The sequence below is a fragment of the Orcinus orca genome, chromosome X (assembly GCF_937001465.1).
Source record: "Orcinus orca chromosome X, mOrcOrc1.1, whole genome shotgun sequence".
NCBI classification, from domain to species: Eukaryota; Metazoa; Chordata; class Mammalia; order Artiodactyla; family Delphinidae; genus Orcinus; species Orcinus orca.
In genome coordinates, this window is record NC_064580.1 from 93,954,237 (window position 1) to 93,969,422 (window position 15,186).

General features: G+C 41.1%; 1 protein-coding gene across 1 annotated transcript; it reads left to right on the forward strand.

The window, feature by feature from the left end:
• Positions 1 to 10,866: 10,866 nt before the first annotated feature.
• Positions 10,867 to 13,630, forward strand: LOC101275381 (rho GTPase-activating protein 12-like). Its single transcript, XM_033408849.2, is given in 5 exon segments — positions 10,867 to 11,538; positions 11,540 to 12,215; positions 12,218 to 12,492; positions 12,495 to 12,540; positions 12,543 to 13,630. Coding segments are annotated over 5 exon segments (2,286 nt in total). The 3' UTR covers positions 13,160 to 13,630.
• The last annotated feature ends 1,556 nt before the right edge of the window (positions 13,631 to 15,186 follow it).

Consider the following 15,186-nt stretch of genomic DNA (forward strand, 5'->3'; position numbering starts at 1 on the left):
TGCGCATCTGGAGCCTGTGCTCCGCAACGGGAGAGGCCACAACAGTGAGAGGCCCACGTACCGCAAAAAAAAAAAAAAAAAATTACTAGGTAAGTCTGGCTTCATGGGTGTGTGTCCCATGCTTAGTTTAATCTTCTGCTGTCACTGTCTTGGAATTCTTAATAACTCTTGAACAAAGGACCCTGCATTTTCATTTTGCACTGAGCCTTGCAAGTTATGTAGCCATTCCTCTTCCTAGGGCCTCTCTGAGCCCCTGACCTTGACTCCAAACCAGCAGCCAGCCTGCACCCCAAAGAACAGCATAGGTGGGTAGCCTTTTGCATTTCTAAGCTCTCTGCTTTTTAACTTTGGGGCTGCTATAAGCCTTGCTCTTCTTACTGGCAGCTTTTTTATTTGGTTGCCTGTGTGGCTTGTTCCAGTCTCTGTCCCCTCCTGGGGCTCCTTTTCCTCTTCAGAACCATTGATGAAATGCATTTCTCCATGGGCAGTGCTCCTACCTACACCCCCAGGAACAGGCTTTCACCGGAGTTGTGAGGACTGTCTGTCTTATCCTCTTCCCCCTCAGTCTGAGCATTCTCTGTATTGCTTGTTGCTTATTACTAAAATAAGACACATGGCCAAGAAAAGAAAAGAAACCTCCCCAGCTCTACCAGGCAAGCATTCTATCGATGTGTAGCCCAGCTCAGCTCTGAGGCTCTGGGACGGTTGCCTCTTCTCTGAGGCAAGAGAGGAGAAGCAAAAAGAGGCAGCTGAGTAAAGGATAAGATTATCCAGTTCCCCCTCTGTCTCTCCGTTCAAGCTGCCCGTGTTTTACGCCAGACAAACGAAGGGCTAAGCCATGTCATGGGTTTTTTTTGTTGTTGTTTTTTTTTTGTTTTTTTAATGTCTGAAACTATTATATTAACCTATTTCCATACAAATAACCCGAAGACAGTTTAGTACTAGTTGTTTTTTGTTTGTTTGTTTTTTTATACTGCAGGTTCTTATTAGTCATCAATTTTATACACATCAGTGTACACATGTCAATCCCAATCGCCCAATTCAGCACACCACCATCCCCACCCCACCGCAGTTTTCCCCCCTTGGTGTCCATATGTTTGTTCTCTACATCTGTGTCTCAACTTCTTCCCTGCAAACCAGTTCATCTGTACCATTTTTCTAGGTTCCACATACATGTGTTAATATATGATATTTGTTTTTCCCTTTCTGACTTACTTCACTCTGTATGACAGTCTCTAGATCCATCCACATCTCAGCAAATGACTCAATTTCGTTCTTTTGTATGGCTGAGGAATATTCCATTGTATATATGTACCACATCTTCTTTATCCATTCGTCTGTCGATGGGCATTTAGGTTGCTTCCATGACCTGGCTATTGTAAACAGTGCTGCAATGAACATTGGGGTGCATGTGTCTTTTTGAATTATGGTTTTCTCAGGGTATATGCCCAGTAGTGGGATTGCTGGATCATATGGTAAGCCTATTTTTAGTTTAGTTTTTTTTTTTTTTTTTTTTACGGTACGCGGGCCTCTCACTGCTGTGGTCTCTCCCGTTGCGGAGCACAGGCTCCGGACGCGCAGGCTCAGCGGCCACGGCTCGCGGGCCCAGCCGCTCCGCGGCATGTGGAATCTTCCCGGACCGGGGCACGAACCCACGTCCCCTGCATCGGCAGGCGGACTCTCAACAACTGCGCCACCAGGGAAGCCCCTATTTTTAGTTTTTTAAGGAACCTCCATACTGTTCTCCATAGTGGCTGTATCAATTTACATTCCCACCAAAAGTGCAAGAGGGTTCCCTTTTCTCCACACCCTCTCCAGCATTTGTTGTTTGTAGATTTTCTGATGATGCCCATTCTAACTGGTGTGAGGTGATACCTTATTGTAGTTTTGATTTTCATTTCTGTAATAATTAGTGATGTTGAGAAGTTTTCATGTGCTTCTTGGCCATCTGTATGTTTTCTTTGGAGAAATGTCTATTTAGGTCTTCTGCCTATTTTTGAATTGGGTTGTTTGTTTCTTTAATATTGAGCTGCATGAGCTGTTTATATATTTTGGAGATTAATCCTTTGTCTGCTGATTCATTTGCAAATATTTTCTCCCATTCTGATGGTTGTCTTTTGGTCTTGTTTATGGTTTCCTTTGCTGTGCAAAAGCTTTGAAGTTTCATTTGGTCCCATTTGTTTATTTTTGTTTTTATTTCCATTACTCTAGGAGGTGGATCAAAAAATATCTGGCTGTGATTTATGTCAAACACTGTTCTTCCTATGTTTTCCTCTAAGAGCTTTATAGTGTCAGGTCTTACATTTGGGTCTCGAATCCATTTTGAGTTTATTTTTGTGTAAGGTGCTAGGGAGTGTTCTAATTTCATTCTTTTACATGTAGCTGTCCAGTTTTCCCAGCACCACTTATTGAAGAAACTGTTTTTTCTCCATTGCATATCCTTGCCTCCTTTGTCATAGATTAGTTGACTATAGGTGTGTGGGTTTATCTCTGGGCTTTCTATCCTGTTCCATTGATCTATATTTCTGTTTTTGTGCCAGTACCATATTGTCTTGATTACTGTAGCTTTGTAATAGAGCCTGAAGTCAGGGAGTCTGATTCCTCCAGTTCCATTTTTTTCCCTCAAGACTGCTTTGGCTATTTGGGGTCTTTTGTGTCTCCATACAAATTTTAAGATGATTTGTTCTAGTTCCGTAAAAAATGACATTGGTAATTTGATAGGGATTGCATTGAATCTGTAGATTGCTTTGGGTACTACAGTCATTTTCACAATATTGATTCTTCCAATCCAAGAACATGGTATATCTCTCCATCTGTTGGTATCATCTTTAATTTCTTTCATCAGTGTCTTATAGTTTTCTGCATAAAGGTCTTTTGTCTCCCTAGGTAGGTTTATTCCTAGGTATTTTATTCTTTTTGTTGCAATGGTAAATGGGAGTGTTTCCTTAATTTCTCTTTCAGATTTTTCATCATTAGTGTATAGGAATGCAAAAGATTTCTGTGCACTAATTTTGTATCCTGCTACTTTACCAAATTCATTGATTAGCTCTAGTAGTTTTTTGGTGGCATTTTTAGGATTCTCTATGTATAGTATCATGTCATCTGCACACAGTGACAGTTTTACTTCTTCTTTTCCAATTTGTATTCCTTTTATTTCTTTTTCTTCTCTGATTGCCGTGGCTAGGACTTCCAAAATGATGTTGAATAATAGTGGTGAGAATGGACATCGTTGTCTTGTTCCTGAGCTTAGAGGAAATGCTTTCAGTTTTTCACCATTGAGAATGATGTTTGCTGTGGGTTTGTCGTGTACGGCCTTTATTATGTTGAGGTAGCTTCCCTGTATGCCCACTTTCTGGAGAGTTTTTATCATAAATCGGTGTTGAATTTTGTCAAAAGCTTTTTCTGCATCTATTGAGATGATCATATGGTTTTTATTCTTCAGTTTGTTAATATGGTGTATCACATTGATTGATTTGCATATATTGAAGAATCCTTGCATTCCTGGGATAAATCCCACTTGATCATGGTGTATGATCCTTTTAATGTGTTGTTGGATTCTGTTTGCTAGTATTTTTTGAGGATTTTTAAATCTATATTCATCAGTGATATTAGTCTGTAATTTTCTTTGCTTGTAGTATCTTTGTCTGGTTTTGGTATCAGGGTGATGGTGGCCCCGTAGAATGAGTTTGGGAGTGTTCCTTCATCTGCAATTTTTGGAAGAGTTTGAGAAGGATGGGAGTTAGCTCTTCTCTAAATGTTTGATAGAATTCACCTGTGAAGCCATCTGGTCCTGGACTTTTGTTTGTTGGAAGATTTTTAATCACAGTTTCAATTTCATTACTTGTGATTGGTCTGTTCATGTTTTCTGTTTCTTCCTGGTTCAATCTTGGAAGGTTATACCTTTCTAAGAATTTGTCCATTTCTTCCAGGTTGTCCATTTTATTGGCATAGAGTTGCTTGTAGTGGTCTCTTAGGATGCTTTGTAGTTCTGCGGTGTCTGTTGTAACTTCTCTTTTTTCATTTCTAATTTTATTGATTTGAGTCCTCTCCCTCTTTTTCTTGATGAGTCTGGCTAATGGTTTATCAATTTTGTTTATCTTCTCAGAGAACCAGCTTTTAGTTTTATTGATCTTTGTTATTGTTTTCTTTGTTTCTGTTTCATTTATTTCTGCTCTGATCTTTATGATTTCTTTCCTTCTGCTAACTTTGGGTTTTGTTTGTTCTTCTTTCTCTAGTTCATTTAGGTATAAAGTTAGATTGTTTACAAGATTTTTCTTGTTTCTTGAGGTAGGCTTGTATAGCTATAAACTTCCTTCTTAGAACTGCTTTTGCTGCATCCCATAGATTTTGGATTGGCGTGTTTTCATTGTCATTTTTCTCTAGGTATTTTTTGATTTTTTCTTTGATTTCTTCAGTGATCTCTTGGTTATTTAGTAATGTATTGTTTACCCTCCATGTGTCTGTGTTTCTTACATTTTTTTCCCCTGTAATTCATTTCTAATCTCATAGCATTGTGGTCAGAAAAGATGCTTGATATGATTTCAATTTTCCTAAATTTACTGAGGCTTAAGTTGTGACCCAAGATGTGATCTATCCTGGAGAATATTCTGTGTGCACCTGAGAAGAAAGTGTAATCTGCTGTTTTTGGATGGAATGTCCTATAAATATCAATCAAATCTATATGGTCTACTGTGTCATTTAATGTTTGTGTTTCCTTATTAATTTTCTTTTTGGATCATCTGTCCATTGGTGTAAGGGAGGTGTCAAAGTCCCCCACTATTATTGTGTTACTGTCGATTTCCTCTCTTATAGCTGTTAGTAGTTGCCTTATGTATTGAGGTGCTCCTATGTTGGGTTCATACATATTTATAATTGTTATATCTTCTTCTTGGATTGATCCCTTGATCATTATGTCCTGTCCTTCCTTGTCTCTTGTAACATTCTTTATTTTAAAGCCTATTTTATCTGATATGAGTATAGCTATTCCAGCTTTCTTTTGATTTCCATTTGCATGGCATATCTTTTTCCATCCCCTCACTTTCAGTCTGTATGTGTCCCTAGGTCTGAAGTGGATCTCTTGTAGACAGCATATATATGTGTCTTGTTTTTGTTTCCATTCAGCAAAACTCTGTCTTTTGGTTGGAGCATTTAATCCATTCACGTTCCTAGAGTCTGTCATACAGAGTGAAGTAAGTCAGAAAGAGAAAAACAAATACCGTATGCTATCTAAGAAAAAAAAAGGTCATGAAGAACCTAGGGGCAAGACAGGAATAAAGACACAGACCTACTAGAGAATGGACTTGACGATATGGGGAGGGGGAAGGGTAAGCTGTGACAAAGTGAGAGAGTGGCATGGACATATATACACTACCAAACATAGAATAGATTGCTAGTGGGAAGCAGTCGCATAGCACAGCGAGATCAGCTCAGTGCTTTGTGACCACCTAGGGGGGTGGGATAGGGAGGGTGGGAGGGAGGGAGACGCAAGAGGGAAGAGATATGGGGACATATGTATGTGTATAACTGATTCACTTTGTTATAAAGCAGAAACTAACACACCATTGTAAAGTAATTATTCTCCAATAAAGATGTTAAAAAAATAAAATAATCCATTCACGTTTAAGGTAATTATCGAAATGTATGTTCCTATGACCATTTTCTTAATTGTTTTGGGTTTGTTTTTGTAGATCCTTTTCTTCTCTTGTGTGTCTCACTTAGAGAAGTTCCTTTAGCATTTGTTGTAGAGCTGGTTTCGTGCTGCTGAATTCTCTTAGCTTTTGCTTGTTTGTAAAGCTTTTGATTTCTCCATCGAATCTGAATGAGATCCTTGCAGGGTAGAGTAATCTTGGTTGTAAGTTCTTCCCTTTCATCACTTTAAGTATATCATGCCACTCCCTTCTGGCTAGTAGAGTTTCTGCTGAGAAATCAGCTGTTAACCTTATGGGAGTTCCCTTGTATGTTATTTGTCATTTTTCCCTTGCTGCTTTCAATAATTTTTCTCTGTCTTTAATTTTTGCCAATTTGATTACTATGTGTCTCGGTGTGTTTCTCCTTGGGTTTATCCTGTATGGGACTCGCTGCGCTTCCTGGGCTTGCGTGGCTATTTCCTTTCCCATGTTAGGGAAGTTTTCAATTATAATCTCTTCAAGTATTTTCTCTGGTCCTTTCTCTCTCTCTTCTCCTTCTGGGACCCCTATAATGTGAATGTTGCTGTGTTTAATGTTGTCCCAGAGGTCTCTTAGGCTGTCTTCATTTCTTTTCATTCTTTTTTCTTTATTCTGTTCAGCAGCAGTGAATTCCACCCTTCTGTCTTCCAGGTCACTTATCCGTTCTTCTGCCTCAGTTATTCTGCCTTTGATTCCTTCTAGTGTAGTTTTCATTTCGGTTATTGTATTGCTCATCTCTGTTTGTTTGTTCTTTAATTCTTCTAGGTCTTTGTTAAACATTTCTTGCATTTTCTCGATCTTTGCCTCCATTCTTTTTCCGAGGTCCTGGATCATCTTCACTATCATTATTCTGAATTCTTTTTCTGGAAGGTTGCCTATCTCCACTTCATTTAGTTGTTTTTCTGGGGTTTTATCTTGTTCCTTCATCTGGTACATAGCCCTCTGCCTTTTCATCTTGTCTATCTTTCTGTGAATGTGGTTTTTGTTCCACAGGCTGCAGGATTGTAGTTCTTCCTTCTGCTGTCTGCCCTCTGGTGGATGAGGCTATCTAAGAGGCTTGTGTAAGTTTCCTCCATGGGGTTTTTAATTATAAAAGATTCAAGATATTTTGCCCATTATACTTCATTTCCTATCACCAAACACCTTTCCACAAATGGTCGACACCACTTTTTCAACACACTAAACTCTAATCTTCACCCTTTCCCCATCTATGGTCTTAGTACAGTAGTCCCCCGTTATCCGTGGGGGACTTGTTCCATGACCCCCATGGATGCCAAAATCCATGGATGCTCAAGTCCCTTATGCAAACTGGCAGAGTATTTGTATGTAATCTAAACACATCTCCCATATAATTTTTTTTATTTTTTTTATTTTTTGGTGGTTCGCGGGCCTCTCACTGTTGTGGCCTCTCCCGTTGTGGAGCACAGGCTCCGGACACGCAGGCTCAGCGGCCATGGCTCACAGGCCCAGACACTCCGTGGCATGTGAGATCTTCCCAGACCGGGACCCGTGTCTCCTGCATTGGCAGGTGGACTCTCAACCACTGCGCCACTAGGGAAGCCCCCTCCCATATACTTTAAATCATCTCTAGATTGCTTATAATACCAAGTAAATGCTATGTAAATAGTTGTATATATAATGTAAATGCTATGTAAATAGTTGCCACAGGGTGGCAAATTCAAGCTTTACTTTTTGGAACTTTCTGGAATTTTTTTCCCAAGTGTTTGCACGCAGAGTTGGTTGAATCCACAGATGCAGAACCCGTCGATACAGAGGGCCAACTGTATATGTTATTCCTGCTCTGACAGCTTGCTGTACACACACACACACACACACACACCAGCATTCTCCTACTTGAATAAGGCTTTATGTCTAAGGTCATGCCTTTTGCCCTTCCTCCTTTGGTTCACTCTCTTTCCTTACCAGGAGAAAAAAGAAGTTTTCATTAGGGCGGGGATAATCCTCAACAGTGTATTTTGTTTGTTTATTTCATTTTTTTTTTAAGTAAAAAGACGGATGAATAATAGAATCAATAGAAAAAGTAGTAGGAGTACTAGTACTAATAGTCATAATAGTGAGTGCCTCCTATGGGCAAGGAATGGTCCGTACATTGCTAATACTAATGACAGCCCAGTGATTTAGGTTTTATTGTCCCCATTTTACGGACAAGGAAACTGAGGCTTAGAAATCAAGGGAACTTGCCCAAAGTGGACACCTTTTAAATGACAGAACTAAGATGCTTAATGCCACTCTGTTGACACAAATGCTTGGTCACCACACTGCCTCAGTCTCCTTTCTGTTTAAAACAGAGGGACCATAGCATCTACTTTTGTTTTATCAGGGCTCCACTGGCTGGGTAGCCATAGAATTTCCACTCTTTATTTACATGCGGACAGTAAGTGCTGGGGTCCTCCTCCGCATGCACACCCTTCTTTCCATCATGTTATATATTACAATAGCTTTCACTAGCTACTTGTTATGTAAGATGTTCCACGTGACATCTCTGCTTTGCCCTCTTTCTTACAGTCCCTGAAGCCTCTTAAAGATCTTTCTAATGTCCTCATACCCTCATCCATCAATTTCTATTTTATAGGTCTAGCCCTCCTTTGATATTTCTCTGTACATCACTTTCCTGGCCTTCCCTTTTAGGTCTTTGCCCTTTCTTTTTCCCACTACCTCTTCGTTGTCATGCCCTTTCCACAGGTCAGCCTCTCCTGATACTGTATAGGCTGTGTTCCATGATGTCAACTCCTCCTATTAGTGTTTCAGTGTTAGCAGGAGGAATTTGAAGCCTGCCCCCGAGTTGTCTTCTTCTGGTATCTTACTTTGAAACAAAAAAGCATTAAACTGTAAGTCAATTCTGCATTGATCAAGGCTGGCTCCCATCCCCACTGCCTGGCTGTGACCACTGAATGCTGAAACTCTGAGTTTTCTTCTGTGGTTGATCTATTGTTGCACAGGGCCAAGAAAAAGTCGTCATCAACAAAACTGCACACCTTGTTGGCAGAAGTCAGGCAGAAAAGCTGGCAGCCAAAACTTGCTCAGTTCTACCTTTCTTTTCTTTTCTTATTCTACCTTTCTTTTCTAATGATAACTTTAACCTCTCTAATTTGCTTCCTTTTTATTTCCCTACTCCTATTGCATCTTACTGTTTTCCCAAGTGCAGCCAGACAGCCCTTATCCCTCACATTTGCATTTTCTTTTTTCTCCTCTCCTTCTGTTCTGCTCACTTATCCCTTTGGTTTGATTCTCACCTCAGTTTATTTGGATTATTCTTTTAGCTTTTTAAAAAAATTCAGCAAGCACCTATTGAGTGCCTACTGTGTGCCGGCTACTAAACTAAGCGCCGGTTCCTGCCTTCAAAGAGTTCAGTATTTCCATGCGCTCTGAATACTTGTGCAACCCCTGGGTGGAAGAAAGAGAGAGATTAAAAGAGCATGTTAGTTGGTCACCCATATATACACAGGGTGCAGAAAAATGCACAAAATGGCCTTTATTCCCCGTTTAAATCACACATTCTAACCAATCCGAATCTATAGGACATGTTGATTTTGAGTGGCCCCTTACTACTCCACTCAATTCTCACTTCCTCATTGGGCACAAGACCTCTGTTCTAGATGCTTTGGAGCACTCCTCCCCCTCTTGCAGTCGGTGGGAAAACTTTCCCTGCCTCTTCTCTCCATCCACCTGGACCTCTGGGAACTTCCCTGTCTGATGTGGGTGTCTAGATTGGGTAGTCACTCAGCTCCATCCAGTTCCAAACTTGAATGGAGATGAAGAAGCCTCTCCAGTCCTGTGAGTGGCGGGGGATGGAGAGAGCAGAAACCAAAGACTGGCCTTGGGGTGGAATCTCTTTGAGAAAGCTGAATATTCCACACCGTCATTGACATTCTCTTGGCATGCCTTTTTGCTGGATTATGATGCTAGAAGAGTCTCTGTCCCTTTACCTATCTTGATTTACAGTAACAAAAACCCCTCCAATTAATATAGCTTGAATTTTTTGCCAGCCCTTGGTTAGGGAGATAATGAGAAAAAAACATGTAATCTGCTCTCTTTCCATTTTGGGAAGTGTGATGTGCTCTGCCTGGGTGTTGCTGGAACTCTGCTTGCTTCTCCGAAACTCCCCCTTTCCATCCAAGCACTTTGCACCACTTTGTTTGATATATAGTTCCTTTCTCCAAACTTCTTCACAACTGCAGTTAGATACCTAATAGGCTCCTCAAATTTAAAAGATCCCAAACTCAGTTGAGGATTTCCCCCATCCCTGAACCTGTGCCTCTCTCATTTTTCCCCATCTCAAAAGACGTCACCCCGATTAACCTAGTTGCTCAGGCTGAGACACTGGGAGTCATCCTTGACCCTCTCTCACACTCCATGTCCAATTCATCAGCACAGCTTACTCGCTTTAACTCGCTTTGCCTTTAAAATGGATGCTGATGGGGATGCGCCAGCCCAGCTGCAAGCGAGTGAGCGCCCTTCGGGGTCGTCTGGGCTCCCCGCTGCCATGGCCGAGCGGTCAGGAGGGAGCCGGCCCCCGCGAGGCCACCGGGGCCTCGGTTTAAATGTAAGACTGGGGGCTTCCCTGGTGGCGCAGTGGTTGAGAGTCCGTCTGCCGATGCAGGGAACACGGGTTCGTGCCCCGGTCCGGGAAGATCCCACATGCCGCGGAGCGGCTGGGCCTGTGAGCCATGGCCGCTGAGCCTGCGCGTCCGGAGCCTGTGCTCCGCAACGGGAGAGGCCACAACAGTGAGAGGCCCGCATACCAAAAAAAAAAAAAAAAATGTTAAGACTGGATGTTTAGTTCTCCTTCTAAGCCATATTGTTCCAACAAGCTACAGAGTCATAATGTGGCAAAGTATCCTTTTAGAGAGGTGAATATTACGGAAAGAAAACGGCTGACAGAGGTGGGAAGATTGTTCCAGGGCATGTGTATATTGAAGTACAGTATGATTAAGAATACAAAGCGGGGCTTCCCTGGTGGCACAGTGGTTGAGAGTCCACCTGCCAATGCAGGGGACACGGGTTCGTGCCCCGGTCCAGGAAGATCCCACATGCGGCGGAGCGGCTGGGCCTGTGAGCCATGGCCGCTGAGCCTGCGCGTCCGGAGCCTGTGCTCCGCAACGGGAGAGGCCACAACAGTGAGAGGCCCGCATACTGCAAAAAAAAAAAAAAAAACAACGAAGCGAAGGACAGAAAGGTCATGATAAAACAAGGTGAGCAATACATCCTGGTGAAGAAGACCAGCAATGGCTGGTTGCAGGTCAAGCTGGACGAGAACTCCAAAGCGTTTTATGTGCCTGCCCAGTACGTGAGGGAGGTCGGCCACAGAGGCCTGATGCCGCCTGTGCAACAGGCAGCGGGGCTGCCGCATCATTCTGTGAAAACGATGCAGAGTCTCCACCTTCAGAGGTCAGCAGAAAATGTGAACAAATTGCCCGAGCTTTCAAGTTTTGGAAAGCCATCGCCGTCTGTTCAAGGAACAGGTCTTATTCGTGATGCCAATCAGAATTTTGGACCCAATTATATTCCAGGTCAGACTGTCAACCTCAGCCTGAACCTGACCCATAATAATGGAAAGTTCAACAGTGACTCACATTCTCCCAAAGTTTCTGGCCAGAATAGGACACGTTTATTTGGTCACTTTCCCGGTCCAGAGTTCTTGGACGTAGAGAAAGGTGGCTTCTCCCAGGAACAGTCTTGTGATTCAGCAGGAGAAGGCTCGGAACGGATATATCAAGATTCAGAGTCCGGTGATGAGCTTAGCAGCAGCTCCACTGAGCAGATAAGGACGACAACACCTCCAAATCAAGGGCGGCCAGATTCTCCTGTCTACGTTAACCTGCAAGAACTGAAAATATCCCACTCGTCTCTCCCCCCCGAGCCCCGGAAGCCCAGCAATTCAGATTAATGGAGAATGGGAACCTCATAAAGATAGTTCAGGGCATTGTTATCACTATAACAGAGGAACACAGGAAAGAACTCAGAAACCCCCTCGTTGGACTCGAGATACAAACATAAGCAAAGGAGATTCCCAAAGTCCAGGAGATCAAGAGTGGCTCAAGCATGTTGATGATCAAGGTAGACAATATTACTACAGTGCAGATGGATCTCGGTCAGAATGGGAGTTGCCAAAGTATAATGCCTCATCTCAGCAGCAAAGAGAAATTATTAAAAGTAGGAGTCTGGACAGGCGGCTGCAAGAACCAATAGTGTTAAAGTGGAGACATAGCACCATTGTGTTGGACACCAATGACAAGGAATCTCCAACTGCCTCAAAACCCTGCTACTCTGAAAATGAGTCTTCTCCCTCTTCACCAAAGAGCCAAGATACAGACAGCAGTCCAAAGGGTCAAGAGAAATATGGATTATTAAATGTAACAAAAGTTACTGCAAATGGGAAAAAGGTTCGAAAGAACTAGTTGTCTTCTTGGGCCGTGTTGCAGGGTTCATCTTTACTGTTTACCAAAACTCAAGGAAGTAGCACAAGCTGGTTTGGGAGTAATCAGTCCAAACCAGAGTTCACGGTGGACCTTAAGGGGGCGATGATTGAGATTCAAAGGATAAATCCAGCAAAAAGAATATATTTGAGCTGAAAACCCGTCAAGGAACAGAAGTGCTGATTCAGTTTGATAATGACGCTGTTATCAATGAGTGGTTTAAAGTTCTTAGTAGCACTATCAGTAATCAGACAGTAGAACCCGATGAAGCAATTGAGGAAGATATATCAGATTCACCAGGAATAGAAAAGCACAATCAAGGAAAGGACCATAAGGATCTGAAGAAATTGCGTTCCACAAAAGTATCTAGCAGAGATTCTTCAGAACAGAAAAAAAAAACAAGAACAACTTAAAGAAGTGTCTTACACGACGCCCCACTTTGTTCGTGAAAAAGGTTATATTAAAGATCAGGTATTTGGAACCAATCTTGCTAATCTGTGTCAGAGAGAGAATGGCACAGTGCCAAAATTTGTGAGATTGTGCCCTGAACATGTTGAACAATATGGGTTGGATGTTGATGGGATTTACAGAGTTAGTGGCAACTTTGCAGTGATCCAGAAGCTGAGGTTTGCAGTCAACCATGATGAGAAATTGGACTTGAAGGATAGTAAATGGGAAGATATTCATGTCATCACTGGAGCACTGAAAATGCTTTTTCGAGAATTACCAGAACCTCTCCTTACATTTGATCATTTTAATGATTTTGTTAATGCAGTTAAACAAGAACCAAGACGGCGTGTCTCTGCTGTGAAGGATCTAATCAAACAGTTGCCAAAGCCAAATCAGGACACAATGCAGACTCTGTTTAGACATCTCAAAAGAGTTATAGAAAACGGAGAAGAAACCAGAATGACGTATCAGAGTATAGGAATTGTGTCTGGTCCCACTCTGTTAAAGCCAGAGAAAGAGACTGGTAACATAGCAGTTTATACCATCTACCAGAATCAGATGGTAGAGTTAATTCTTCTCGAGATAAATTCCATCTTCAGACGTTGACTCTTACTGAAGACAACCTGTGGAATAGAAGCCAGATTTCATCAGATTCCAAGTCCTTATACTTGATGTATTTTATGTTTGGACCAAGCAGTGACTCTTTGATTTTGCACTTTTCTGAGGGACCGGAAGGGAATGGGAGAGTCCAGATGTGTGATAGGCCCTCGTATTTGCTGCTCTGTTGCAAGTTGATAGAATTGTGTGTACGTTTGAATTAATTTTATCCTGAATGTTTGCACTTCATACTCTGAATTCCAGTAAAAATCAAAACTTGCGATTCTAACCAGTCATATACACTGGATAATTTGGTAAGAATACTACATTTTTTCTCCTCAAACTGGATAATGTAGAATTTCTTCTTATGATTCAATAGGTTCATCACTTTATAAAACAATACTTACTATCAGTTATTTTGAAAATGCTCCTGGGCATTTTAAACAAAATGAAGTATATCTGTTTTGAAACCTGTGTATTCTTTTTTCAGGGTTTCTTGCATACAGTGGCATCCTGACTGCTAGGACCCATTATAACCCAGATGCGATCCCTTGATGAAGGCTTGCTGTCTTCACGGAGGAGCACAGCAGCACACTAATAGTACTTAAAACATTGTAATATACTGGACTTTAATTTAGCATAAGCCGGTTCAGGGTATTTTGGGGCTGTCTGTGCTACACTGACTTGTAGCTAACAATCCTAATTCTATCTAGTGCCATACTGAGTTCTTGGTATGACCCTGTGGAAACCAACATTATTTGTTGTAAATACAGGCTAAAGACTCACTGTCCTTTAGCTTATGTATATAATTGTGCTATATAGTCTCAGAGCGCATTCTAACCCCTCATTTCTAATCACGATATTGGTCATTCTTTTCTGTGAATATCAGGTTTCCTCCAGAAGTAGGCCGTTATTTAAGAAAGTTAACTGTGTGCACTTTTAGATTTTAATTACATTTACAGGCAAATCACTGTAATGCAAATGGTACTGGAAAAATGCTGAATAGACTTGCTAAATGGTAAATGCACTACAAGAGGAACCTTTTAGATTATTTAATATGTACAGAATACATTAGAAAAAATTTATTACAGAATTCTAACTCTGCAATACGAATAGTGGAAACCCATGTGTAAATTAGATGGATGTCAGATCGAAAATGACTGTTAAATTTGAGAATTTCTTTTTACACTACTATTGTAGATTGGTTTGTATAATAAAACAGGGTTTGGAAAGTTTTGTTACAGAGAGCATGGTCTGCTGAAGATTTTTTTAAATGTATTTTTCTAGATTAACTGCTGTATATGAAATGTCTAATCTGAATAAAGAAAACTATAAGAGGTTTAGAGATTTTTCCATTGGAAATGTGCATTTTGGTTTTTAATTTTGGTGGGGTTTTTTTTTGCATTTACTGGCACACTCTTATAATACCTCATTTTTTAAAAAATCAACTGAATCCAGTATTTCCTGTGGCAAATGTTTTCCTCATTTCACACCTTTTGTGCTCCCTGCCATGCCACTGCCTCTACCACCCACCCCTACCCACCCCTCCATTCTTTATTTCTTCATCAGTATTTGAAAGTGAATGATTTGTAACCAAGACTCTTTTTCTTAGGGTTGCATCTATAATTTACAGATTGCTTTTCTTGGGAAAAAATATTTTTTGTATGACCTGTGTAAAAACCTCTCACCTGAGTTTTGTGGTGAAAATGTTGTTTGTTGTCATGATCTTGTTAAACTGATAACAAACCAAGCTACTTGACAGCGATGGAAAAGCAGATTGTTTTGGGTAGGGAGAAAAAGCTCCCAAATGAGAATGTTTATATTTGCCTAAAGATGTCCTTAACAATATACAGTATGCTTTCGGCCTGGCCTATATAGTGATTGCATGCCAGGAAAACAATTAGACTCAAATCAGTGTTCTTTCTCTTGGTAGTTATGACATATCAAAGATTAAAATTGTCCTGTGTTTCTTGTTTCAAAGTACACATGTGTGTATGTGAAGTCTTAAATGTTTTCATAGTCCACAGCTAATCAGC